The sequence below is a fragment of the Cricetulus griseus genome, chromosome 2, assembly GCF_003668045.3.
Source record: "Cricetulus griseus strain 17A/GY chromosome 2, alternate assembly CriGri-PICRH-1.0, whole genome shotgun sequence".
Taxonomy (NCBI): Eukaryota; Metazoa; Chordata; class Mammalia; order Rodentia; family Cricetidae; genus Cricetulus; species Cricetulus griseus.
In genome coordinates this window covers 373,567,214-373,594,110 of record NC_048595.1, presented here as the reverse complement: position 1 = coordinate 373,594,110, position 26,897 = coordinate 373,567,214, and the positions used below count along the sequence as shown (strand labels likewise).

Below are 26,897 nucleotides of genomic sequence, written 5' to 3'. Positions count from 1 at the left end.
CGGTTGGGAAGAAAAAAAAAAGAACCCGGGCTTCACAGCCCCGCCTGCTGTGCTTGTCCTTGCGCCTGGCGGGTCCACTTACTGCATCGAGAAAAACTTAGGGCCCCGCCTTCCGTCTAGTCTTCCCCACCCCTCCAATAAGCCTTTCTGTCTGGCTACACAGCAGGCAGGTGCTTGTGCCTGGTGCATGAGTGCAAAGATTCAACATCAATGGCCTGCAAAGGTTGTGGCTGTGACTTACTAGCTTCAAGTCGGAGGAGAGACCTTTAGTTTCTACACTTTAAGAAGGCTTGCCCGGACACATGAGCCAGGTAAAAGGAGGTTCCCCATTCTATGAGCACTGACAGACTTTCGTTTTGTTTTTCGAGACAGTGTTTCTCTGTGTAGCCCTAGCTGTCATGGAGCTCTGCCTCCTGAGTGCTGGGATTAAAGTCCTGCGCCAGCACTGTCCAGCTCGACTTTAGGCTCTTACATTGTCCCTTGGCTTTCACAGATTTTTTTCTGCTTCCCTTGGAAGTCTGCCTCCCTAATTCCAGCTGTGAGCCAGCATTCACCCTGATGTCAATCATAAGTGTCTCTTAAGTTATCTATCAGGTTTGTCTCTGCTACCTGTCTTCACCCAGGTTTCCAGGATAGTTGTGGAGATGCTTTGATGAGGCAAGTGTTAATGAGCTGTCTGACTGGGTTCCCAAAGTCTCTCCAATGAGAGTGGTCAAGGCAGAAGGTAACAAGCTCTAAGGGGATTGGGTATCCAGCTGGGGGATTCCAGCAACTCCACACCTCTCTGTTCCTGTAATTTTTTGGTACTGATAAGATTCCTGTTTGAGTTCAGACCCCAAGGCTCTTCTGTTCTTTAACTGGTAAGGATTAGTTTTCTAAGATCCTGGTTCTTTCCTTCTTCTTTTTCTGAGACAGGGTTTCTCTGAGTAGCCCTGGCTGTCCTGGAACTCACTCTGTAGACCAGGCTGGCCTCAAACTCCCAGAGATCCGCCTGCCTCTGCCTTACAAGTGCTGGGGCTAAAGGTGGCTGTCACCACTGCCTAGCTTCTTTTCCTTCTTGTCACATCCCTGGCACCTGTACCTTCAGAGAAGCTAGAGCTATTCTAGGCTTTCCCCCACTGCTCTTTTTCTGAACCAACCAATTTTGGTCTACACTCTTCCAGCAATACCACACATAGCCTTTCCAATCTCAGGCTACACCTTTTTTCTAATACTCCATATGAGCCCCCATTCCTCCTTTCTCCAACCCATGTTCTTTATTCCCTGGCCAGATCCCCCATGGTTATATAGGGTCTATTATTTCCCCAGACCTTGGATATCTTTGCAAGGGGCTGCCATCTCCCTGGCTCCCCTGCCCAGGTTTGGATGAGGTGGCATCTGTCTTTCCTTCCTCTACTGTCCTCCTGCTCCAAGGCCCTGAAGCACCCCACAGGAGACTTCTCTGTGTGTGTCATTCTTTCCCAGTTCATGTCTGTCATCCATCCCCCCCATTGTGTCCCCTCCCATGCCCCCCCCCAACCATCCAACTCCCAGAACTTCTGCTTTCATTATCAAGTGAAAGGGAACTTGGGGCTTTCCATTCAATCCCTTCAGAAAGACAGTGTCTGAGCCTTATCCGAGCGGTCTCTCCAGGGGCTGACAAGACCAAATGTATCTAGTGAGGTACCCTACAGGAGCAGGTAGGTGTGGCATGGGCCCAGTAACTCATGTCTTGGGAAACTTTTTAATAGCCATGCATGATGGCCTGCAGGGCAAAGTAAGCCTGGGCCAGCCGGGCACCAGTGTTACCAGATGAACATGGGTTTGCCATCATCATGGGCCAGCTGGTTAAGGCAGGAGAGCAGCAGGAGAGCATCGGTGAGCATGCTGGGGTGCACAGTCTCCACCAGCACACGCTGCAGGAAGTCCACAGTGTAGGAGCCACCTTCAGATGCTGCCAGCTCAGGCCGTTCACGCAAGATGCCATACGCATTCACCAACTGTTCTGTCAGTGCTGGGTGCACCCGTCCATTGTAGCCCAGACTCTGCAGCCTGTTCATGATGCTCACATAGCGCTGTGTGAGTGTCTGGCATAGGTCCTCATCCAGCTTGTGGTTACTGGGGTTTAGGGAGGCCTGTTGGGAGAGTGGCCATCAGGAACTTCCCACACCACTCTGGATCACAGGCAGGCAGGAGGAACAAGGGCAAGAGAGGCTCAGGGAAGGAAATGGTTAAGTATGGCTAAGAGAGTGCAAAGGGAGGAGAAGCTGTGGCACCCTAAAGGTCCAGAGGGCTGAGCCTGAGGTCGAGGCACCCAAGACCCAACTCAGACAGGCCCCGTGGTTCCCCAAAGCTTCCAGAGACACCCATTCCACTGTTTATTCCATGCCAGATATGAGACTAGGTTAAAGCTACCCAGGGATGGAGGACAGGGAGGTATGACCTCCAAGATGGAGGCATAGGGAGCACTTCATACTCTCAGGTTTCCTGACTCCAGTGTTTGTAGGCTTTTCCAAGAGTTAATGGAAAGCTCTTAACCTGGAATGACAGACACTGTTCTAAAGCAGGACAGGAAAGTCTTCCTGAATACTGCCTTTTCCGACACCCCCTGTAATCAAAAGACCTACGACTCTACCCAGGCAGTGGATGCAGATAGGCAGGTGGAAGAGACACTTAGACATAGAAGGCAGGCAGGTCTCCAGGGAGTACCATGAATATAGCACTGGTTCTTCAGGCACAGTTGTATTCAACTAGGGATACCTGGCTGGGTATCTATATGCTGTCTTGGGACTGGTGCCCACAGTGTGTCCACTAGGAAAGCCCCTTAGTGTGTTAACATTTTTTTTTCTGTGCAATATAGCAAATAAATTTTGTGCCCTTCCTGGAGCTGAGGACCTTAATATTATAATGAATCCATATCTGTTTGCACCAGTTGTTGTTTGCAACCAAGCACACTGGATGATTTGTCTAAGAAAGAGAATGGTCTGGGTAGGTGGGGGTACAATTTATAGAATTTGTAAAAAGATGTGATCAACGTAATCCATGATGAGGAAAGAGTTGAGATACAGTAGACTACTGGTCTTCACACAATGCTCTGGGTTTGATACCAAGCACACATACACACACACACACACACACACACACACAGAGGCTATACATAATTGAAAATACAATAAATCTTCAAAAAAAGAAAACTGAAGCCAGGCATTGGTGGCGCACACCTTTAATCCCAGCACTCGGGAGGCAGAGGCAGGTGGATCTCTGTGAGTTTGAGGCCAGCCTTGTTCTCCAGAGCGAGTGCCAGCATAGGCTCCAAAGCTACACAGAGAAACCCTGTCTTGGAAAAACAAAAAAAGAAAACTGAAAAGATCTGAGTAGGAATAATCTGATTAGACAATTGTGTATTATGTTCTATCATATATCATATCATATCATATCATATCATATCATATCATATGGCATCCCATTAAGAGGGATGATTTCATGTTTTGTTTTGTTCTTGTTTTTTCTTTTCTTTCTTTTGAGGTAGGCTCTAGTGTGGCATAGCTGGACTTGAACTTGTTAGGTAGCTAAGTCTGACCCTGAGCTCCTGACCCTCCTGTTTCTTCATCCTACGTTCTGGAAGTGAAGGCATGTAGCACCACATCCAGTTTAGGAAGTATGACTAGACAAGCACTCTACCAGCTGAGCTGCCTGTAAGCCCTGATTTTTATGTTTTTATGGGTCAGTTTCATTTGTCAATATTAATTTTTCTTTAATTAAAAATCAATAAAACATTTTTATTATTTTTAACTATGTATTGTGTCAGTGTGTGACTATGTGCATGTAAGTGTGGAGACGGGGGAGAGGGGCTGGCAAGGGGGCACACAGACCAGGGGTTCCCTTGGAGCTGGAGTTATAAGTGGTTATGAGTCATGGATTCTGGGATTTGAACTTGGGTCTCTGGAAAAGCAATACATGTGGTTTAACCATAGAGCCATCTCTCTAGCCCAGTATTTTAAAAATTAAAGGAATAATAGACGAGCCTGGTGGCTACTGCCTGTGACTATAGCATTTTAAAACTGAGGCAGGAACATTGACTCAGGTTCAAGGCTGGCCTGGACTTTATAGTATGAGTCCAACTAGGATACATGTACATCAAGGCTTTGTCTCAACAAGTAAATAAGTAAATATTCATTCACTCATTCTCCGGGCACAATGGCACATATTTGTCATCCTACATCCCAGGAGAAAGAGAAAGGAGTATCTCAACCAGTTTTGAGACTAATGAGTTCAGCTGGGCTACTTAACAAGACCTGTCTCAACAACCTAAATATACAAAAATAAATAACATAGCTGAGCATCCTCAGGAGATTGAGGTAGGAAGACCATAGTTTTGAAGCCTACTTGGGTCACATGTTGAGCCTAAAAATATCATATATAACTGCATAGATAATATGATTGTTTCCAAGAAAAATGCAGATGATATACAGGTTATTAGTAGCTCAGCTGACCTGGAACTCATTAATCTCAAAACTTGCTGTGATACTCCTTTCTAGAACACATAAGAATGCTTGGATACTTAAGGTAGTTTAGATCCAAATCAGCATGTAAAACTGAGGTCATTCCTGGGAGGCTGTCCAGGGGCAGTCAAGGCTCCACCTGCCACTCACCCTCACCGTGGACACAGCAGGACTCAAAACCCCTAGGATGAGTGTGCAAACATCTTCCACAAAGTTCTCCACAACTGGGTAGAAAAGGTAAAAAGCTGGAGTTCCATAGCCACTTTTAGGTAGGTTTAAAGACAATGTAACTGGGCTGGAGAGATGGCTCAGCCACTAAAAGCTGAGGATCAAAGTTTGACAGCTAGCACCCGTGTAGGGCAGTGGTTCACAACTACCTGTAATTCCAGCTTGAGGAGACCAAATACCTCTGACCTTTTCAAGCACTTAAAGATACACACATATACCATGCACACACACACACACACACACACACACACACACACACACACACACACACACTAATACAAATAAATTAGAAAAAAGACACAATGGTACTGGACATAGTGATGTATGTCTGTAATGTATGTAATTGGGAGGCGGAAGCAGAAGGAGGACTAAGTGTTAGGCCAACCCTGGCTACATAGTAAGCTCTAGGCCAGCCAGGAGTACACAGAAAAACAAACAAAAAGCCCCCAAAACTAACAACAAAACTAACTCAAACCAAAAGATAGTGTAACTGCGTGATCTAATAAAAATAAGCAGCCAGATTCAGTGGAAAGTCAGGGTTCAACTCACGAAACCTAAACAGCATGGAAAGCAAATGGCTTGTAGGGACAATCGCAGGTCTGACAAGTTTTAGCAGGTCTGGGTAGAATTTAGGGATTCTAACTACTGACCCTGGGGTATAGAAAAACAGATACATGGAAAAAGGGAAGTAAAAGTTGTGCAGAGCGGAATCAGATGCAGGTGTGACTCAGCCAAAGGCCCAGCTAAACAGGTGAATACCCTTGAAGCCAGGAGGTAAATTTGATTTCCAAATGTGACCACATCAGTTGACCTAGAGAAGGCTTCATAGAGGGTTACTACTGTGATACTTAAGGTCAGCCTTAGCTGGGCATTGGTGGCGCACGTCTTTAATCCCAGCACTCGGGAGGCAGAGGCAGGCAGATCTCTGTGAGTTTGAGACCAGCCTGGTCTACAAGAGCTAGTTCCAGGACAGCCTCCAAAGCCACAGAGAAACCCTGTCTCGAAAAACCAAAAAAAAAAAAAAAAAAAAAAAAGTCAGCCTAGCTCCAGGAGGCCACTTTTTCTGCAAGTGGGTTTCAATTGTGTTGTTCCCAGGAGGAAGGAGAGAGTCTGGGTCACTGCTGCTAGAAGTAAGATGAGCTACCGAGTCTGAAAGAGATGATAGAGGCTCCCGGGTAGAAGGACAAGCTTGCTATGATAAGTCCAGCATCTCATAAAACCAGACGTGGTGGAACACACCTCTAATTCCAGGACTTGGAGGCAGAGGCAGGTATCTCAGAAGTTTTCTAAGGTCATCCTTGCCTATAAAGTGAATTCAAGGCCAGCCTGGGTTACACGAGACCATGTTTCCAAAAGTAAAATAAAAATGTGTGATCTAGAAATTATTTGTTTAATTCACCCATAAACTAAATAAAAAATTTGGGTTGATTTTCTGGAACTTGATGGACAGATCCTAAAACAAGCAGAAAAGGAAAGAGCTAAGATAATAGAAGTTACCAAGGAGGAGCCTGACTCAGGTGCTGGGATAAAAACCAAGGCTTTAGTCCATGATAGAACACTAGACAAGTACAAGTACTCCTTGACCCGAACTATATCCCAAGGCCCTCTTTATAATGTCAGCTGCCCCTTGGCAGCTTGTGGTCTCTGTTGCTATGTCATTGGGCCCTCTTGGGTTGAGTTTCTGGCTGATGACTGTCCACTGGCATCCAGGAACACTGCTGTCCTGTTAGAGCATAAATGGACAAGGAGGCTGGGACAAGACAGACCAGAGAATCTTCATAAATGCTGGTCTGAGAAGGACACTGGTAGGCACTGGGAATCCCTCCTTGCCCTGGCAGCTCTGAGCTTTAACTGCACTGACTGCCCCATTAGTGAACTTCTGTGAGGTACATCTCCATAGATAGGCTGTGCTCCTCAAAAAATGTGCTTATTTTCTGTTGCCCTCATGTCCACACAGCCCTCTGTTTCCTCATCATTTTTCTCTCATTCTTCAATCCTAGGGCCTGCCCTTCTAACCCTGGAGTCGTCCTAATGCAATGGGCACTCTGTGTCTTGGTGGTCTTTGGAATTAGTCAGGGGTTTTCATGTTTGGGAGAGGATGTGTCCTACCTTATAATTCTACCATGATCACTTATGGAAGAACCAGAGATTCAAAAAAGACACACACACACACACACACACACACACACACACACACACACACACACACACAAACCCAACCAAACTTAAGGGCTGGAGAGATGGTTTGGCAGCTAAGAACACTGGCTGCTCTTCCAGAGGACCTGAGTTTTGTTTTCAGCACCCACACCAGTCACCCCTGCCCCATACATGCATATACATAATAAAAGAAAAACCAAACTAAGATTTTTAAAAACTCAAACTTTAAACCCTTAGGAGAAAATACTGACTATAGAATACAAAATATTTTCCGGAATTTCTGCTAGGGAAAGATTTTTTTTTCTTTTTCTTTATTTCTGAGACAGGGTTTCTCTGGTTAGTCCTGGCTTTCCTGGAACTAGCTCTATAGACCAGGCTGGCCTCGAACTCACAGAGATCCACCTAACTGCCTCCTGGGTGCTGGGGTTAAAGCCATGTGCCACCACCACCCTGCTAGGGGAAGATTTCTTAATTGAGACAACATGAGCAAAGACTGACAGTTCTGAACACATTAAAATTAAGCATCCAAACCAGGTAAGGCAGTACACACCTTTAATCCCAGCACTTGGGAGGCAGAGGCAGACAGAGCTCTGTGAATTCAAGGCTAACCTTCCTACAGAGCTACACAGTAATTTCCAGTCCATTCAGTGTTACACAGTAAGACCCTGTTTCAAAAAGCCAAAACAAAACAAAAACCAAACAAACAAAAAAACAAAGCATCTAAATCAAAGGACACTTTATCCAAGGAAAAGGCACACTCAGAATCAGCCTGTGCAATCAAAAGCCATTTCTACCCAGATGGCAGGTGGGTACAATTGGCACACAAAAATGGCAAGGGAACTAGAATTGGCAACACAGGGAAGCCATTTTCCCCAAGAGAAGCCCAGTCTATATACAGGGAGGGGAACCTGCCATTGTTGTCCCACACGGCACAATTCTGAACAAACTTCTCCAGAGTATCCAGCCAAGTGCAGACTCTTATCCCCAGTCCTTACCCCTTGCCAGTGCCATCCACACCTTTAAGTCATAGGGGTGCAGTGACACACTCCAGTTTTTTTTTTCTTAGTTTCTTGTTTTTTTCAACATCCAACTCCCGGGCTGGAGAGATGGCTTGGAAGTTAAGAGCACCAGCTGCTATTCCAGAAGTCCTGAGTTCAATTCCCAGCAACCACATGGTAGCTCACAACCATCCGTTATGAGATCTGGTGCCCTCTTCTGGTGTGCAGATATACATGGAAGCACAATGTTGTATATATAATAAATCAATCTTTAAAATAAATAAATAAACATCCAACTCCCTTTTGTCAACGGAAGGAGGCTTTGTGACCATATCTGAGCATCAGGCCTTCTGGCAACAATGTCACCTAGGATAGAGTTCCCCATGGTCCCCGGTGACCTTTGGGGATGCTGAAGGGGAAGGCCATAGAATTCTTTAGGTTGCTGGCTCAACCCCTAGGGTTAGAGCTGCCTATTCAAAGGCCATTTTGGAGGCAGAAGAGGAATGCCACTTGCCCATTTGAGCAAACTCCCCCGTCCTTTCCTCATGGGTTCCTATGACCAGATGCTCTGGACCCTTGCCAGCTGCTTGCACTGAGCCCTGAGCTCCCTCCATTTTCAAAGTCCCCTTAAACACCCTGCCCCTCAATACTGAGCTCACATCCACGTCTTTAAGGCCCCTCTGGCAATGTGTAGGAGATGGATAGCCACACACCTGGATGATCTTCTCTGGAATGTTGGAGACAGTGAAGCCATAGAGACGCACACGCTCTGGGAAGATGCTGGACAGGATTCTTCGGTCTAACTGGAAAGCTATCTCCCCGACTAGCCTCTCCCAGGCTAGTTGCTTTGAGTCTGGAGATGACAGAAAGTCTAAGCTGAGCAATAAGCGAAGGGAGCAGTAGGGTCGTGGCTAGCAGTCCAGGCGTATGGTAGGGAGTCGGCACTAGACTCGTGTTGAGCTGCTGTGGTGTTACTGACCTCGGGAACTGTCAGGGAACTTGTTAGCCTTGCGGTGGGCCATTTTCCGCTCCATCTCCAGGACACTCTTCCGGGACTGTTCCATGGTGCGTGAACCCCGGGTTTCATTGACTGAAGCCGGAGAGGATGAGGTGCGGGGCGGGGACTGGGGGTTGCGTGGAGGAGAATGTGGGGTGGGCACAGGCCGGGTAGGGGATTGGTGCACCCTGGTGGTGGAGTTGGAGTGGGAGTTTTTTGAAGGGGAATAGTTTCCAGCACTTTGGGGGGCAGGTGTCGGGGTGGAGTTGGAGACTGTGCAAGCAGAAGAGGCTGTTGGGGAGTTTGGGACAGAAGTGAGGGTCATTTGTCCCTGGAGAACACCGGTCTGGATCCGAGTATCTGAGGTAGCATAAAAATTTGTTGTGGGACTGGATGTGGCCATGGGAGTGGAGGTCTGAAGGGGTGCACCCACAAACATGTTGAGGGGCTCTGAGTCCTGGGTCGGCTGGGGGTGCTCACCGGTGACTGGTGATATGAAGGAGTGGAAAGGAGAGGAGGGGTTAGAGTGAGGCAGGATGGGAGCAGGAATCGGCCTACCCAGGATGCCATGCTGCCCCACCCTGTACCAATTACCTTTTGAGGTGGCGATTGGCCCTGCACCTGTTGAGGCTCCTGAGAGGTTTCCTCGAGGTGGCTCTGCCAACCGCACCCTTGGGGCCTCTGACAACCCTAGGTTGCTTATGGGGCTGGGCAGTATGTTCTGAGAAACACCTAGAGGGGTAGCCGTGGAGGAGAGCAGGGGGCTGCTCAGAGAGACTGCCACTGTGCCTGCCAGGGGAGCCATGAGGGGGCTGCTCTGAGATACAGCTACTGGGCCTGCCAGCCGGCTGCTTGTTGTCAGGGAGCCAGTTGAGGTCAGGCCCAGTGAGCTGGCCAGAGTGGACCCAGGGGGTACAGTAATGGGACTAGCCAAGTGACTGCTCAGGGGTCCAGTTGTGGGTAATCCCAGAGAGCTGGCCAAGGTGGCCCCTGGGGAAACTGCAATGGGACTGGCCAGGTGGCTGCTGAGGGAGCATGGCACAAGACTGGCAAACTGACTGTTCTGTGACAAGGGCATTTGGCCAGATAGCAGTGAGTTGAGAGGGGACACCAGGGGGTTCATAAGGGAGCCTGCTGCAGAACTGAGCTGTGAGCTGTTCAGCATGTCAGCCAGAGGGGTCAGGGCCACCATTCCCATGTCTTCTACGCCTGGCTCCTTTGTTGCGGCGGCGGCGGCTGCTGCTACGGCTGCTGCTGGGGATGGGGGCAGGAATACACCTGTGAATACAGAGAGAGCAGATAAGCCCCTCTAGAAGCAAGTGGGAGGCATTTGTGGGGATACCTGACCAAGATACCTGTCTGTCTCTGCTGAGCTGGCGGGTTTGACCTGCCATCTTGGAGCATATTCATTAGGTGGGCTGGATGATAATGCCCTTGCCCGAGGGGATCTGTGGGCTGCCAGAGGGCTTTCTTTGCCAGCTTAAGAGGGTCTTGGATGTGGGTCTGCCCTCTCTTCTCTCAGTCCCTGAGGCTTGCTGTTCAGCCCCAACTCTCTAGTCAAAACTCCTAGACTCTTATCAGAACCTTGAAGCCATAGGACATTCCAATCTCTCCTTCATCTGCACCCACAGCACTGAGCTGTCAGCCCCATACACAGAGCAGAGCAGCTCCTAGTGGTTGGCCTCCCAGGCGGCTAACTTGGCCCTCTGCTTGAGTAGGGATTCGGTTCTTGATGGCTGCAGTCGTGACTCAAAGGCCCAGAATCATTGCTGGCTATTCTTGGACTCCTGAAGGCGGTGGGGCTGAGACCTTATTCTTTTTGACTTCTGGAGTTGACTTTCCTTAATGGCGGCTTTTGGGAGGGAAATCCCTTTGGAGTCATAGTTGCTAAAAGGGACAGAGTACAGAAGAGTCTTTGTAACTATCCAATGTAATTAAAAAAAAAACAAAAAAACAAAACAAAAAAAACCTTTGATTTTGCCTGGCTGGAGAGTTGGCTCAGTGGTTAAGAGCACTGGTTGCTGTTCCAGAGAACCTGGGTTCAATTCCCAATTCACAACTGTTTGTAACTCCAGTTCCAGGGAAGCCTATGTTTTCTTCTGGGTTCTATGGGTACTGCTTGTATGTGGTACACAGACATACATGTAGGCAAAGCACACATACACATAAAGTTAAAATAAATTTCAAAAATGACTTATTAAAAAAAAAAACTACTTTAGCGGTGTGGTGGTGGCATACCCCTTTAATCCCAGTACTTGGGAAGCAGAGACAGGTGGATTCTGTGAATTCGAGGCCAGCCTGGTCTACAAAGCTACACAGAGAAACCCCGTCTCCCAAAACCAAAATGAAACAAACAAATAAAAAAACAAACCAAAAGCAAAAAAACCTACTTTGGAATTTACTCCTTTAAAAAGATTTTCATAGCTAGGCTTAGTGGCCCACACCTTTAATCTCAGTAGTCAAGAGGCAGAGGCAGGTGGATCTCTGAATTCAAGCCCAACCCGGTCTACACAGCAAGTTCCAGGACAGCCAGGGCTACACAGAGAAACCTTGTCTCAAAAAAAAAACTAGCAAAACATGTTATTTTTCTCGTGTGTGTGTGTGTGTGTGTGTGTGTGTGTGTGTGTGTGTGTGTGTAGGAGCATGTGCAGGCACCCATGGATGCTAGAGTCTTCAGACCCCCCTTGAGCTCGAGTTACAGGTAGCTGCCAGCTGTGTGGTGTGGGTGCTGGGAACCAAACTTACTTCCTCTGACAGAGCAGAGGATGATCTTAACCTCTGAGTCATCTCTCTATTCCTGAACATGCTCTTCAGATTTTTTTTTTTTTGTGGTGCTGGGATTGAACTCAGGATGTCATGCATGTACGGTAAATATTCTATTACTGAGCTACACATCTAGCTCTTGAAAATTTTCATTTTATTATTATAAAGCAGCACATGGTTATTCTAGGGAAAGAATGGAGATACAGAAAAGTAAAAAATATGAACTGCTAACAATCCAATCCCATGGTTTGAATAGCTCATTACCTTGGAGACAGTCTCCACCCATGTGTTCACACAAGACCTGGGCTGTCAAAAACTTCCTGAAAGGGACCAAGCCACGAGGCTCCTGTTGTGGCTACTCAGGCTGTCATTTTAATGTGAAAGTAGCCACAAAGCCCTCAGAAGCTAAGTTATCTCTGTGGCTAAACAGGAGATCCCAGCAGTGGCAGCCCCATTGAGCCAGAAGGGCTGTCAAGTAGCAGAGGTGGTGTGAGAAGTGTATGGGGAAAGGGCCAGGATTGAAGAACCGTGGCCCCCAGAACCTGAGGACCTGCTGTCTGTTTCTGCTATACCACATCACATGATGTGTGATCACATCATGAGATTCTTATGAGGTCTGGTGTGTCCATAAAGGATATTTAAAAGGCCCTGTGGTAGTTTGAATGAGAACGGCCCCCATAGGCTCATATGTTTGAACATTTGGTTCCCAGTTGGTGGAAGTTTTGGGATGGATTAGGTGTGGTCTTGTTGGAGGAGGTGTGCCACTGGGGATTTCAGGTTTCAAAAGACTTATTAACATTCCTGGTGAGCGATCTGCCTCTTGCTTGCTGTTTGAGATGTAAGCTCTCAGCAGCTCCTGACTCTACGCCTTTGCTCCACCACCATGGACTCATGGACTCTAACCCTCTGGATCTGTAAACCCAATTGAACAACCCGTCCTTTTCTTTCTTTCTTTTTTCCTTTTTTTTTTGGGTCGGGGCGCAGAGACAAGATCTCACTATATAGCTCTGGCTGTCCTGGAACTTACTATGTAGACCGGGCTGGCCTTGAACTCATGGAGATCTGGCTACACCTGCCTCCTGAGTTCTGGGTTTAAGGTTCTTTGATAATCACTTTCTTTGTAGGCTTCCTAAAAGAACAGCTGACAGAGGAAGCAACAGAAGGTATCAAATATCTATACAAACAAGGATAAGAACTGAAAAGGATGCAATGGACTGCAAAAATATAATAAGATAAAATAGTGAATAAAACCGGACTTTGATGAAATAGGTGAATTAACGATACATATTATCTGCAGTTTTATGTGTGTGTTATCATTATTTTCTTACTTTTTAAAAATTTTTATTTATGTGCATTGGTATTTTGTGTGCACGTTTATCTGTATAAGGGTGTCAGTTGCCCTGGAACTGGAGTTACAGACAGCTGTATGTAACCCTGCTCACTATTTTCAATATGCAAATTTGGCTTTTCTTCCCCCAATCCCCTATAATTATTGTGACATGAATAAAATGACTTAAGAAGCTAAAATCTGGAATTTAGTTGAAGAGAGAGAGGAATGACAAGCGAAGGGGTCTGTACCAGGTTGGAGAAACCCACAGGAACAGTTGGCCTGAACAAGGGAGAGCACATCGACCCCAGATGCTGTCTGGGAGGCCATACAAGACTGATCCAGACCCCTGAACATGGATGTCAATAAGGAGGCCTCTGCACTCCAGGGAGCCTCTGGTAGTGGATTAGTATTTTTCCCTGGTGCAAGAAGGGACTTTGAGAGCCCATCCCACGTGAAGGGATACACTCTGGCCCTGGACACATGGGGAAGGACCCAGGCCCAGCACAGGAAGATTTGGTGGACTTTGCAGAGCCCCCATTGAGGGCCCTACCCTGCCTGGGGAGTGGTGGGTAGGGGGGTGGGGGAGGAGGGATGGGGATGAGGGGAGGGAGAGGGAGAAGGGACTTACATGTGAAACAAGCTTGTTCCCTGACTTGAACTAATAAATAAATAAATAAAAAAGAATTTATCTCTCAGGGTGGGACAGATGGCTTAGTGGTTAAAAGCACTGGCTGCTCTTCTAGAGGATCTAGGGTCAATTTCCAGCACCCACATGGCATCTTACTACTGTCTGTAACTCCAGCTCCAGAGGAGCCAACACCCTCACATAGACAGACATGCAGCAAAATACTGATGCACATAAAGTAAAAATAAATCACTAAAAAAAAGTTCAAGGCCAAGTTGACTATATAACAACCTGCAGGCTAGCGTGGGCTACTTGAGATCTTGCTTAAAAACAACAAAACAAGAATTCACTTCTTGTTGGGTGGTGGTGGCACACACCTTTAATCCGAGCACTCAGGAGGATCTTTGTGAGTTCAAGACCAGCTTGGCCTACAAAAGCTAGTTCTAGGACAGCCTCCAAAGTCACAGAGAAACCCTGTCTTGGGGAAAGAAGAAGAAGGAGGAGGAGGAGGAGGAGGAGGAGGAGGAGAAGGAGGAGAGGAGGAGGAGGAGGAGGAGGAGGAGGAGGAGGAGGAGGAGGAGGAGGAGAAGAATTCACTTCTTAGCTGGGTAGTGGTGACACATACCTTTAATTCTAGACTTGGGAGGAAGAGGCAGGCAGATCTCTGAGTTTGAGGTCAGTTTGGTCTACAGAGCAAGTTCCAGGACATCCAGGACTACACAAAGAAACCCTGTCTTGAAAAACAAAAACAAAATAAAACAAACAAAACCAAATCAAAAAAACCCCAGCAACCAAAAAAGCATTTCTTTGCATAATGACAAGATAGTTCAGCTAGTAAAGGTGGTTACTGCCAAGCTTTGACCTTCACATGTATGCCATGGTGTGTATGTCCTCTCTTTAACACAAGTAAATATAATACGTAAACGAAAAAGAAAGAAAAAGGACTATAACTAAAAAACAGTAACAGATAAAATTCAAAATTATTTAAAATATAATAGTTTGTTGTTTTGCATTAAAACAAGAATGACCAACAAAAAGTTAATCAAGACACTTTGAGAATATAATGCCTGGTGCTCTCATCTGAGTTCCAAGAAATAAAATCTCAACGCTGGAGAGATGGTTCAGTGAATAGGAACACTTGCTGCTCTTGCAGATTCCAAGCACCCACATGGTGGCTCACAGCCATCTAGGGGATTCGATGCCCTCTTCTGACTTCCAAAGGCATCAGGCGTGCTTGTGGTAAACATGCATACATGCAGGCAAGACATTCATACACGTAAGTAAATAAATAAATAAATACAATGTAAAAGTATTCTCAAGAGGACTCCAGAGCAAAAGAAAGTACACAAAGGGGTTGGAGATAATGTTAGCTGTTTATTTCAAAATGCCAACTAGAGAAATCTGTTTTTAGGGCCAACAAGATAGCTCAAAAGGTAAAGTGCTTGCAACCAAGCATTATGACCTGAGTCCGTCCAATCCCTGGAGTCCACATGGTGGAAGGATAGAATGGGCTCTCACAGTTTGTTCTTTGACTTCCACATGTAAGCCTTTCCAAATAAATAAGTGTAATTTAAAAAAAGAGAGAAATCTGGTTTTTAAAAAAGATTTATTATCTATACAGTGTTCTGCTTGCATGTATGCCTACATACCAGAAGAGGGCACCATATCTCATTACAGATGGTTGTGAGCCACCATGTGGATGCTGGGAATTGACTTGAGGACCTCTGCAAGAGCAGCCAGTGCTCTTAGCCTCTCAGCCATCTCTCCAGTCCAAGAAATCTGTTTTTAAATGCATCTTATATATGGGGCAAGGGGTATAACTTGCCTATTATGCTTGAGACCCTGGATTCAATTTCCACTGCTCCCCTCTACCACTAAACCCCCTCAATGTGTACACAAATGCTTGCAGTAGCATTATTTATACAAGCTTAAAAGAGGAAATAACTCAAACCCAAATGACTGCAAACTGGTGAATAAACAAATGTTATCAGTCATAAGCCCCATAACATGGACAGCCCTTGAAAGGAGCCAGCTACCACAGAAGCACACGATGTTTATACAGAATGTCTAGAGTAGGTGATTGAAGTTGCTTTTTTTGTTGTTTTGGTTTTTCAAGACAGGGTTTTTCTGTGTAACAGCCCTAGCTGTCCTTGAACTCGCTCTGTAGACAATGCTGTCCTCAAACTCAGAGATCTTCCTGTCTCTGCCTTCTGAGTGCTGGGATTAAAGGTGTGCACCACCACTGCCCGGCATAAATTACATGTTTATAAAATATAGAAAAGGATGTATCTGGGTCACAGGCATTTATGGCTCAGACAATTAAGTGCCCTTAGGGAAGCTCCACAGGCTCAGCAGGCACAGAGCCTGCTCACACTGGGAGGCCTGGCATAGAAGTAACTTCCGTAGCATTTAACATTAATCAGGACCACTGAAGAGATCAGCAGCACCCTTGAGATAGAGGAGCCTGAATTTGGGGAACTCATGTGTGAGGTGAGTTCTCCCACCTAACACACCTTTGAGACATTTCAAACCTCCCCTTTGCTTCTAATGAAAGATGTAAAAGCCATTGATGTCAGAGACCTTTGTTATAGTTTGCATTTAGTTGACTAGGATTTGTGAATTTAAAAGCTTGCTAAGTTCTGGTACCTTACTAGAATCTTATATAAATTAGAAATTTCAGATCCGCTGAGTATGTGATTATCTTAATCATCTAGGATTATAAAAAACACATTTGTTACTTCAGACAATGGGGTTAAAAAGAAAAGCAATGTCTTAGGATTTATGACTACAGTTTGCCACATTTAACTCTCCCACCCTATCTATCTTGGTCCCTTGCTGTTTCTCACACTTGCCCCAGCCCTGCCCTCCATCTCTGGATAACCCCCCCCACCGTCCCCCATGTCACACACCACCTTTCTGTGGCTCTCTCCAGCCTCCAGACAGGCTGCAGTAGGGCTAGGAGAGCTTGCCATGGGGTCACAGTGCTGGGGGAGGTCACGATAGGATGAAGAGTATGGGGTAACCACATTAGGGGTACAGGCTGAGTCTGACAGAAGGGAGGATTGAGAAGGAAAGGAGACCACCCTAGCTATGATGTTCAAATAGGGGTTTCTAGAGAGGTGGAGGGATGTGGAAAGGGCAGGAAAAACCAAGCAGTGTAACAGAGAGGAAAGTTTTCAGGGAAGAGATAGCCAAGGGAAGGAGGATCCTAACTGGAGGAGTCCTGAGGGGAGAGGGGTCCTAAGTGAAGGAGAGACCTGAGGGGAGGAGGGACCTGAGGGGAGGAGGGACCTGAGGGGAGGAGGGACCTGAGGGGAGGAGGGACCTGAGGGGAGGAGAGTTTTGAAGGGAGGAGAGACCTGAGGGGAGGAGGGACCTGAGGGGAGGAGGGACCTGAGGGGAGGAGGGACCTGAGGGGAGGAGGGACCTGAGGGGAGGAGGGACCTGAGGGGAGGAGGGACCTGAGGGGAGGAGAGTTTTGAAGGGAGGAGTGCCAAGAGAAAAGGAGTCATGAGAGGAGAGTCCTGAGGAGGAGGATATTCTTAGAAGAGGATCCTGAGAAGGAAGGTACTGAGTTAGAGTCCTGAGTGAGAAAGGTCTTTGGATAGAAAGAAGTCTTAAGGACAGGAGGGTCTCTAGAGCCAGTCGGGTCCTGGGTTGGGGATATGCTGTGGGAGGGTGTTTTGTGTAGGACTCTGAATACTGAGGCAGCAGAGTTAGGAGGGACTGGTTTGTGATCCAAGAACAGGCTCCTAAAACAACAACAAAAGCAAAAAACGAGTATCAGAGCAGCGACAGGTCTTGTGACAAGGTTAAAGCTCTCAGATGGAGTAGGAAGTGGTTGGGAGGTGGTGGCAAGTAGCCACTCTACAGGTTCTTTCCTGCGGGGTGTGGAAGCCTGCCTCTTGCTGGAAGAAGCATTCATTAGAGCAGACAGCTGGCACAAAGGCAGCCTTAGCAAGCCCAGGAGGAGCATGAAGGAGTGGGAGCAGGGCTAGGTGACAGTATAGCCCAGACTTCTTAGCCATTTCATTCCATTGTCTGTCCTTGTTAGCCTATGCTACTCTGGCCACCTGTTACCTTCTGTCTCTGTGAAGTGGGTCTTGCTGTGTAGCCCAGTCTGGCCTAGCATTTGTGATTCTCCAGCCTCCATATCTCTTGTGTTGGGATTATAGGCCTGTGTCATTGTACCATGGTCCTGTGTCTTTTCTTCCATGTGGAGAGACTGGATCTGACCCCTGGGAACAGGGGCCACACACATCAGCCACTGTTTTGGAGTCTTGCCCACTTAGCTTCAGCCCTCATTTTTGGCTCTCCATTTGTCTCTGTCTCCCAGAGACATCCTAGTGCAAGCGTCTGGGCAAGCCCTGGCCTTCTCAGGAGGAAGAGGTCCCACAGTCTGAATGCTGTCTGGTTCTATTTCCATTCCCTATGGCGGAGCTAAGGTCTGAAAGCTCTTGGCAACTCTCTTCCTAAAAAGCTGTTTTCTGATAGTCTTCCTGATCGGCCCTTCCTCCCAGCTAGTAGTCTTATCTTGAGCCTACACTCTTGCTAAACCATCGCAGTTTAATAGATGCCTGCTCTCAGGTTACAAAATGCTACAAGAAAAGGTGCAAGTTGGATGGCTTAGCTTTTGGAAATCTCACAGATGGCTAGTACCATTTAGCTCACTATATACTCAAACAAGACTTCCAGGTTCCCTTCTCAGTTCCTTCTCCCGTCCCTATTTCAGACCTTCATTTCTCCACCCTCATTCTTTGTTTTTGAGACAGGGCCTCACTGTGCAATCTTGGCTGGCTTTTAACTCACTCTGTAGCAGACTGGTTTCAAGTTTACAGAGATCTGCCTGCTTCTATCTCCAGAGTGCTGGGATGAAAGGTGTGTACCACCATGCCTGGCTACATCCTTGCTGTTGAAAAATGTTTACAGAGAAAATTGAGTCAACAGTAGTTCCCTCACCCGGCATTCACACTTACAATTCTCTTCATTCTTCCCTTCAGTTGAAGACACTTCCTGAAAGTCTCTTTTCATTTTGTTCAATTTCAAAGTGTCCCCTAGTTCCTTCCAAATATAAACTAATTCAGGTTGCTGTCCTATTGGAAAGAAACTCTGGACTGTAGGGAGAAATCCTGGTCACAGGTGGCACTGACCATGCCCGCTTGGGTGTAACAAGGTATTTAAGGAGGGAGGCTCGCACTTGGCTCTCTTTCACCTGGCTGGGATGGCTGGGAAGCATTTCAGGGTCCATCCTGCTCAGGTGCAAACCTGGTTACTAGCTGCCTTGCATGAGTACTTTTCCCCAATAAACTACCGTTTATCTACCTATCTCTGACTCCACTTTGTAATCATTAATACTGGACTCTTGCCTTTCTCTAACTACCACACTGTCTACCTAGCACCCATAACCCCTATGAAGTTAATTTCCCTAGTCAACTTGACTGGATTAGGAAACACCCAGAGTGTCCTAGAGGACATGGTGTCTATATCAGTAACCCCAGCACTTGGGAAGTGGGAGCAGGGTGTCAGAAGTTAAGCCATCTTCAGCACACTAGCTTGGACTACATGAGTGACTGTCTCAATACAAAAACAAAACAGACAACAAAAGACAACCCAACTTTTAGTTTGTGTGTGAGAGCTTTCAAAAAGTGATTATTAACTGAGTGTATAGACCTGACTTGACTGTGGGTTGCATTACCCTGAGGGCTGGGGTCCCAGACTGAATCAAAAGGAGGAGAGGCTTGTTTGTTGAGCACCAGTGTCTGTCTCTCTGTGCAGATACGTGTGACTGTTCACATTCTCACCCCTGCCATGATGGGTGATATGCTCTCAGACTATCAACTAAAATAAACCCCTTTTCCTCAAGTTGATCTTGCCACAGCAATGAGAAATGCAATTATAAAATATCAAAGACAAGCTTCTTGAACTAAGACATCATGGTCATTTTTTAAATTTTCCTTTTAAAGTGTTTTTACATTGTGTGTGTGTGTGTGTGTGTGTGTGTGTGTGTGTGTGTGTGTGTACATATGCAAACATTTACAGCACAGCATGTGTTTGGAAGTCAGAGGACAACTTGTGGGAGCCACTTCTCCATTCAGACTGTGGAATCTGGGGATTGAATTCAGGTCATCAGGCTTGGCAGCAAGCACTGTTTCCCACTAAGGCACCTCACCAGCCCTGTTCTTTCCATCTTCTAACTCATACTTTACCTCTCTCTGGTCAGCCTTCAGTGAGATTGAAATCGCTTTTATTAAAGTCATGGGTACCAAGTCATTATTCAGTAAAGGCTGTGAATATACTCTTTTCTTGCTCAACTCTTGGGCAAGCCTTTATCTTGCTGGCACCCATTTCCTTTGAAATTGTCTGATGGCCTCTCAGACAGTAAACTTTTGACATTTCCTTTGCATCTTGGTATGTTCCTTTGCTAACTTCTCCCCCTGTTCTTACTTGGTACTTGCCACTCAGTTTTTTCCTACTGTGTACTCTCACCCTAGGTGTTCTTAACCCCTCTCATAACTTCAATTATCATTGATTTTTGGATCTTTTCCAGCTAGCCCTGACCTCCTACTCTGAGCTTCAGGATTCATGTTGCCACTGTCTCCAAAACCCTCTCTATGGCTATCTTACAGTTCATCCAAATTTCAACTATTTGACTTCCTTCAAAATTGTATTTCCCTCTGGGCGTTGGTGGTGCACGCCTTTAATCCCAACACTCGGGAGGCAGAGGCAGGTGGATCTCTGTGAGTTCGAGGCCAGCCTGGTCTCCAGAGTGAGTGCCAGGATAGGCTCCAAAGCTACACAGAGAAACCCTGTCTCGAAAAACAAAAAACAAAATTGTATTTCCATTTTCCAGGCTCACTTCTAACATTTGTAGAGCTGTGGCAGTAACACAAATGGAAATCCACATACTGTGTGTCAGAGAGGTCGAAAATTATTATTCAAGCCAACTGTTAGTTCTTCTTTCTCACTCTGATAAATCTTTGTAATGACCTAGAATAGTAAATTTAAATTTAGGATTATTGTGCTTCCTGGAGTGCTGGCCTGGGATGTGGTCCTGAGCCCCATCCATCCAACACCCATTCTTTCACCATCTGGCCTTGGTCTTGCACTGCAGTGGGCCTGGTATACATGATTTTGAGTACCTATAGCCAATGTGTTCAAGATCTGTACCTATCTCCCCGCTATATTTACTTCTGGGTTCCTCCTGAATTCAATTGCATCAGAGCCCTGGATCAAAGCTTAAAGGAACAAGGTGGTCTAGAAAGAGAAATTAAAGCTTGAGTTCCTGAGAGCAAATGAAGAGTCTGACCTCATTGAGAAGGCCACTCACAGAAATAGTTTGCAGGAGCCAGGTGTGGTGGCCCAATCCTGTTATCTCAGTGGTTTGGGGGGGGGTTGAGGCAGGATGATCAGGAGCTCAAAGTTAGCTTGGTCTGCATGAAACTCTATCAAAAGCCAAAAAAGAAATAGGTCGTAGTAACAGGCAGAGTGAGAGGTAGTGGGTTAAGAGCCACTGAGGTGACTCTAAAGGATTCTTCTTAACTGGGCTGATGATGGCAAATTGTACACTTAGGAAGTGGAGCCATCAGATAGTTACCCAGTCCTTTCCGAAAGACACACTCTGGATGCTGAATTTATCATCTCTTTATTTATTTATTTATTTATTTATTTATTTATTTATTTATCTAGCTTTTTCAAGACAAGGCTTCTCTGTGTAACAGCCCTGGCTGTCCTGGAACTAGCTCTGTAGACCAGGCTGGCCTTGAACTCACAGAGATCCACCTGTCTCTGCCTCCCAAGTGCTGGGACTAAAGGCGTGCACCACCACTGCTGACTATTTACCACCTCATATATCTGACAGTTAGGTTTTCTTTTTCTTACTAAACTTGAACTGATTCTTGTGCATTTGCTGTGGTTTCCCATCTTTGTGACTAAAAGCTTCTTTGCAAGCCACCTTCTTGCCTCAGTTGTACTTCCCTAGCAGCTGTAATGATTGTTCTGGGCACAAATATGGTGACTTCCTGTTAGAAATCACAAGTTTCTGCTCATTGCCTTTAGGAGCAGGTCCTTAGCATGTCATTTAATATTCAGAATCTGTTGTGATCTGACCCCTACTGATCTCTCTGATCTGTCCATGTCTCACTGGCCCCTAACATGAACATTCACAAGTAGTACCATACATACATGAACAACATACACTATCAGAGATGTAACATAAACACAAACTTGCATAACACATACATTCATACGTAACACAGCAACTCACATGCTCTAACAGCCATGTGGAAATATTTACTCACAAACAACATGCCCTCAAAGCATACACGCTATGCAACCCTCACATATCCATGCATGGACTCCATGTATGTCTGTTGCACACACCGACACCGTGCACTCCACATCCACTCATCACTTCACAGACTTATGTACCACACATACTCTCTCACACACATCACATTCAGCCAGTTCTCACTCATGTATCACTAGGATCACCTCTTTATCCACACTGCACTTTCTCCTAGAATATTGCTTTCTGCCTTCATTGTCAGCTGTTGGAATTCCTCCCTAAATATCTGAAATAGTCCAAAGCTTTTTCTTTTATATGCGTATGGGTGTTTGGCCTGCATATGTGTCTGTGCATGCTTGGTGCCTGAGGATGCCAGAAAAGTGTGTTGGTGACGGGAGTTCAAACAGTTGTAAGCTGCTATGTGGGCTCTGTGAAATGAATCCAGGTCCTCTGCAACAATGCTCTAACTATCGAGCCATTTCTCCAGCCTGGAGTGTTGTGGGCTATTTGATTACACTGTGAACCCCGAGCTTGCTTTTGGGTTCATTAAATAAAAAATCAACGTTGGGTCAGGAGGCTTAGTTAGCAACTAGTTGACAGAAAGTTATCATAGAGAGTCATAGGGTGTCTGTAAGACACTAGAGAGAAGCAAAGGAAGCAGTAGGGAAGGACTACAGCCTCTTAGTACAGTGGTGGAGCAAAATGACGCTCTCTCTCTCTCTCTCTCTCTCTCTCTCTCTCTCTCTCTCTCTCTCTTTTGGAGACCCCAGCAAAGTAAGAAGGTCAACTGGTTGCTAGTCATCCTCTCTGAGCTAGCAGGTTTTGATCCCCACCTTTGGCTCCCAAGTCTTACTGATAAATAGAAAGATAGAGATTTAATTAAAAGCTATATTTGGCAGTAGTGACAAAGCTGGTGCCTATGGGAGAATTCCTGCCAGGCCACAGCCTGAATGGCCTGGTCTCTGCCAGAGAAGCAGGCCAGTAATGGAGCCACGTTAGCTGGCTAATGTAGCAGTAGATTAAAACAGCCTCTGTGTCAACTGAAAAACAACAGGGAAGGATTTAAGATTTAAACCTAAAAGCAAGATATGGTAGTATGCACTTGTAATTCCAGCACTCTAGAGGCTGAAGTAGGGAGGTAACTACTTTGAGGCCAACCTGGGGTACATATGAGTTTAAGACCAGTATGGCTATATAGTGAGATTCTGTCTCAAAATCACAAGGGCCAGGGAGATAGCTCCATGGATAAAAGCACTTAATACAAGCATGAAGACCTGGTTTGGGTCACCAGCACCTGTGTAAAAGCTGGACATGGCAGACATGTGTCTATTTAATGAAGATTCCCATGATGAGATCAGAGCCAGAACCTGGAGAATTCCCCATAAACTCATGGGCCAGGTAGCCTATAGTACAGTGGCAGAAACAAGAGGTACCCTGAACTCAACAAGATGAAAAACAAGAACCAATGCCTGCAGTTGTCTCTGACCTCCACACATGTGCCATGGTGTGTGCATGCATGCCCTCACATATAAACACATACACAAATACATATTTAAAAGATGAATTTAGAAAGGAATAAAACCTAAGGCTTGAAGTAGGGAGCCAGAATCTAGCTTCGTAGACTATGGAAATTCTTAGACTTTGCCCCTCCTCCATGCATATTATTGTTGTCACCCTTTTTGCTATCTCAGTCATTAATAACATGACATTTAAAACTGGAGGTACATGTGTGCTTATGACCACTACTAGAGAAATGAAGAGTGTCCACTACAGCCAGGCTTGATGGTAAGAAGCCCAGTGGGTAAGGAGCTGGGGAGGAAGACATAAGGGAATTGAGTAATATCCAGAGGACTTCAGTCTCTTAGTATGAAAGTAGGAGTTCTATACCAGAACTTTCTTTTTGAGACAGTGTCTTGTGTAATCCAGGCTGGCTTTGACATCACTGCTTAGCAGAGAATGACTTAACTTCTATGTTCCTGCTGCTGGCTTGTGTAATCATGCCTAGTTAAGAGTAGGGATCAAACCCAGGGCTCCAGGCATGCTAAGCAAGCACTCTACCAACTGCGCTCCATCCCCACCCTCTGGTGAGACTATTTCCAGGGATTAATTATGCCTCCAGGATCCTCTGAAGCTATCTTCACTTGTAGTGTGGTGTTTGAGTAGTGCTGTAGGTGGATTGGCTGAGGGTGGAGAGGAGAGCTTGAAGCTTGAGCCCGGGAATTGCAGTGATTAACGTGAGTCAGGATGTAGATAACTAACTTGGCTTGGGAACTCAGAAAAAGAGACTAAGAAAAGGGTTATTATTCCCAAATGCTGTGCAGAGGTGGAGAAGGCACTTAGGTGGCACTTAGGATGTTACTCATAACTTTCCAGAACAGCATTGTTGGCATCCATTGCCAAACTATGGAGGTCTAAACCAGCAGAGTAAAGCCCTCCTCTCAAGATGAGAGAGATTTCATGCCTGATCAGAGGAAGCAGGGATGGTAAGATGAAGGTCTGTGACAGAGGGCAGGTCACCGCAGGGGTGGATGGACTGTAAGCACACATGGAAAACCATGGACAGGAAAGAACACAATGTCTAGGACAGGAAGGCCTGTGTAGGGAAGGAGATGGATGCAATAACTATCAGTGTTTCCTCACTTGTATACACCTTGGGAACCTGAATCAGCAATGGCGTCTATAGCTACATCCTGGTATAATCTCCCCGCCTGGTATCTTCAATGCTGACCACTCTTTCTTTCAGCCCTTCCTAATATACCCATCTTGGAGGCCCTTGTCATCTCTTGGTGTCTGAATATCACCTCCCTCTAGCCCCATAGCTTGGGACATCCGTTCAATGGCATTTCTGTGAACACTTGCAACTTCTTTGCTTGCTCTCCTCTCTCACCCTGCTCTGGATATCTCTAGCCCCAGGGCTTCCTTCACACACTAAGAAATTCTGAATCTCAGCTTTCAGTTCTGGTTTTTCTCCTTGGCTTCTGGATATGAGTCTCTTTCTGGCTATCTATCTCTAACTGGAGAGAAATGCAGACAAAGATCATGGGCAAATGGTGAGGGCTGGGAAAGGCTGAAGGCAAGAGAAGACAGGGATATGGAGTCTGAGGATCGGTAGCATTTTGGACTCTGTAGGGAAGAACATTTAGATCCCAGAGCTGGGCAGTTTTCAGTCTCTGATGCTGTTTGGAAGTTAGGTTGAGAGTGAAGAGCTCTTATTGGGTGAGTGGGTATGGGGTCTACTCTTGCCCTTTCACCCTATGGTCCTGTGTATTCATCCTGCCTCCATCCACTGAGGCCAATGTCCTCTATGTTTGCTGTTGTCTAAGCCCTCCCTCCAGTTTCCTCAGACCCCAGCACACTGGCTCTTCTTCCCTCAGCACAGCTTCACCCTTCCCTCCCCACTGTCCTACCCAGGCCTCTTATAGTTACCCTGGTGTTGGGAAGGGCCTGCTGCTGCCTCACCAAGCCCGCTGGTGAACCCGCTGATGCCAAGGCCACCTGCCTGAGTCTTGATCGCAGACTTGAGCTCGTGATTCTCCCGAATGAGCCGTACCAGCTTCTTCAGTTCCTCATTTTCCCGCACCAACCTCTCTATCTGATGCCGAAGCCCCTCATAACTTGTAAGTAGAGACATGCCCCAGGGCAGTGGAGAGGGTGCGGCCCAAGGGAGGGCACTGCACCTGGAGGCTGCCCAGGGCCCCGGGCCTTGCCCGGGCTGGAAAAGGGCATCAGAGTCTGCAAGGCTGGCCCAGTGGGCCCTGGGTATTGTGAGGTCAGAGACTGTGCCCTCTTCCTTGCTCTCTGTTCTAACAGATTCAGCTCTCTGTACTTCTAGGCCTGTGCCTTGCCTTACCTCAGCCTGAAATGTCCTGACAAGGTCTGGCCAATTTTGATTTCAAGTTTGCCTCTTTTGCAAAGTTTCTTTACAAGCTAATTGCTGATTCTGGACTTCCCAGCAGACGAGTCCTACATCACATCACTTGCCTTGCGTCTCTAAGATTAGCCCCTCAATGCTTTCTGCTGGATATACAGTGTTGGTGTTGTACCTCCCTGGAGTCCTCAGAATACCACAAGGGGTGCAAGTTGGTACAGGCATTTGCTGACTATTTGTTGATGAATACTTATTATTCTGGCTTCCTGGGCAGGGTGCCTTTCCTTTGATATAGGGTGTGCCTGGGTTTTATCTATCAGCCATCTCCTAAGGAAGTTCTATCTTGGATGCTGGAACACTGGCCCACAATATCTTCTGACCACAAAAGTGCTACATTTCTTCCCTGGTGATTGGCCCAGGGTCTTCTTTATCCAAGCACCAGGTTCCCCACAGCTTGCAAAAGTTTCCATCCATGACATGGGTCCCCTTAGTCCCAAATCTGTCATGATGCTTCTTTTGCACCCAGATTCCTGCTCCTTGGGTCCTTTCAGCTTGCAAGAGTTTCCATCCATGACATGGGTCCCCTTAGTCCCAAATCTGTCATGATGCTTCTTTTGCACCCAGATTCCTGCTCCTTGGGTCCTTTCAGCTTGCAAGAGTTTCCATCCATGACATGGGTCCCCTTAGTTCCAAATCTGTCATGATGCTTCTTTTGCACCCAGATTCCTGCTCCTTGGGTCCTTTCATTCTTTCAAGAATCTAAAAAAGATGCAATGGTGATCTGGCAGTACCCTCTGTTACCTCATGATTGCCAGGGTTGGCATGGCTGATCTGGCTGGGTAGGTGAATATCTCATTTCCCCCTCACCGCTCCATGTATGTCACTCCGGAAGATGTCCACTTGGTAGAAGCCAACCAGTCAAAGATAGACAAGCAGCCACACTTCTCTGCTAAGGTTTCCAAATAAGAACCCAAGACAGTCTTCCTCAACTGGTTTCAAGAACTGAGGATGGAATTCTGGCACTCCCTTCTCTTAGTGCTCTCTATAGAGAACTCCATGGGCCTGAACTTGGCAGTCAATGAAGGCTGATCCTCAGGACTTCCACTGGCTCTGTGGTCATCTTCTCTCAAACCTCTCTATGAATTAGGACAGGAAGAGGAAGGTAA

The 26,897-nt window shown here is 46.4% G+C and overlaps 1 protein-coding gene across 1 annotated transcript; it reads right to left on the bottom strand.

The window, feature by feature from the left end:
- Positions 1 to 1,784: 1,784 nt before the first annotated feature.
- On the bottom strand, positions 1,785 to 25,494 carry Spatc1 (spermatogenesis and centriole associated 1). The gene is made up of 6 exons (XM_027404237.2): positions 25,290 to 25,494; positions 9,917 to 10,139; positions 9,456 to 9,835; positions 8,844 to 9,347; positions 8,578 to 8,717; positions 1,785 to 2,114 (listed from the first exon to the last, which is right to left on the bottom strand). Exons 1-6 carry the CDS (start codon positions 25,492 to 25,494, stop codon positions 1,785 to 1,787), a joined length of 1,782 nt encoding a protein of 593 aa, XP_027260038.1.
- Positions 25,495 to 26,897: the final 1,403 nt, after the last annotated feature.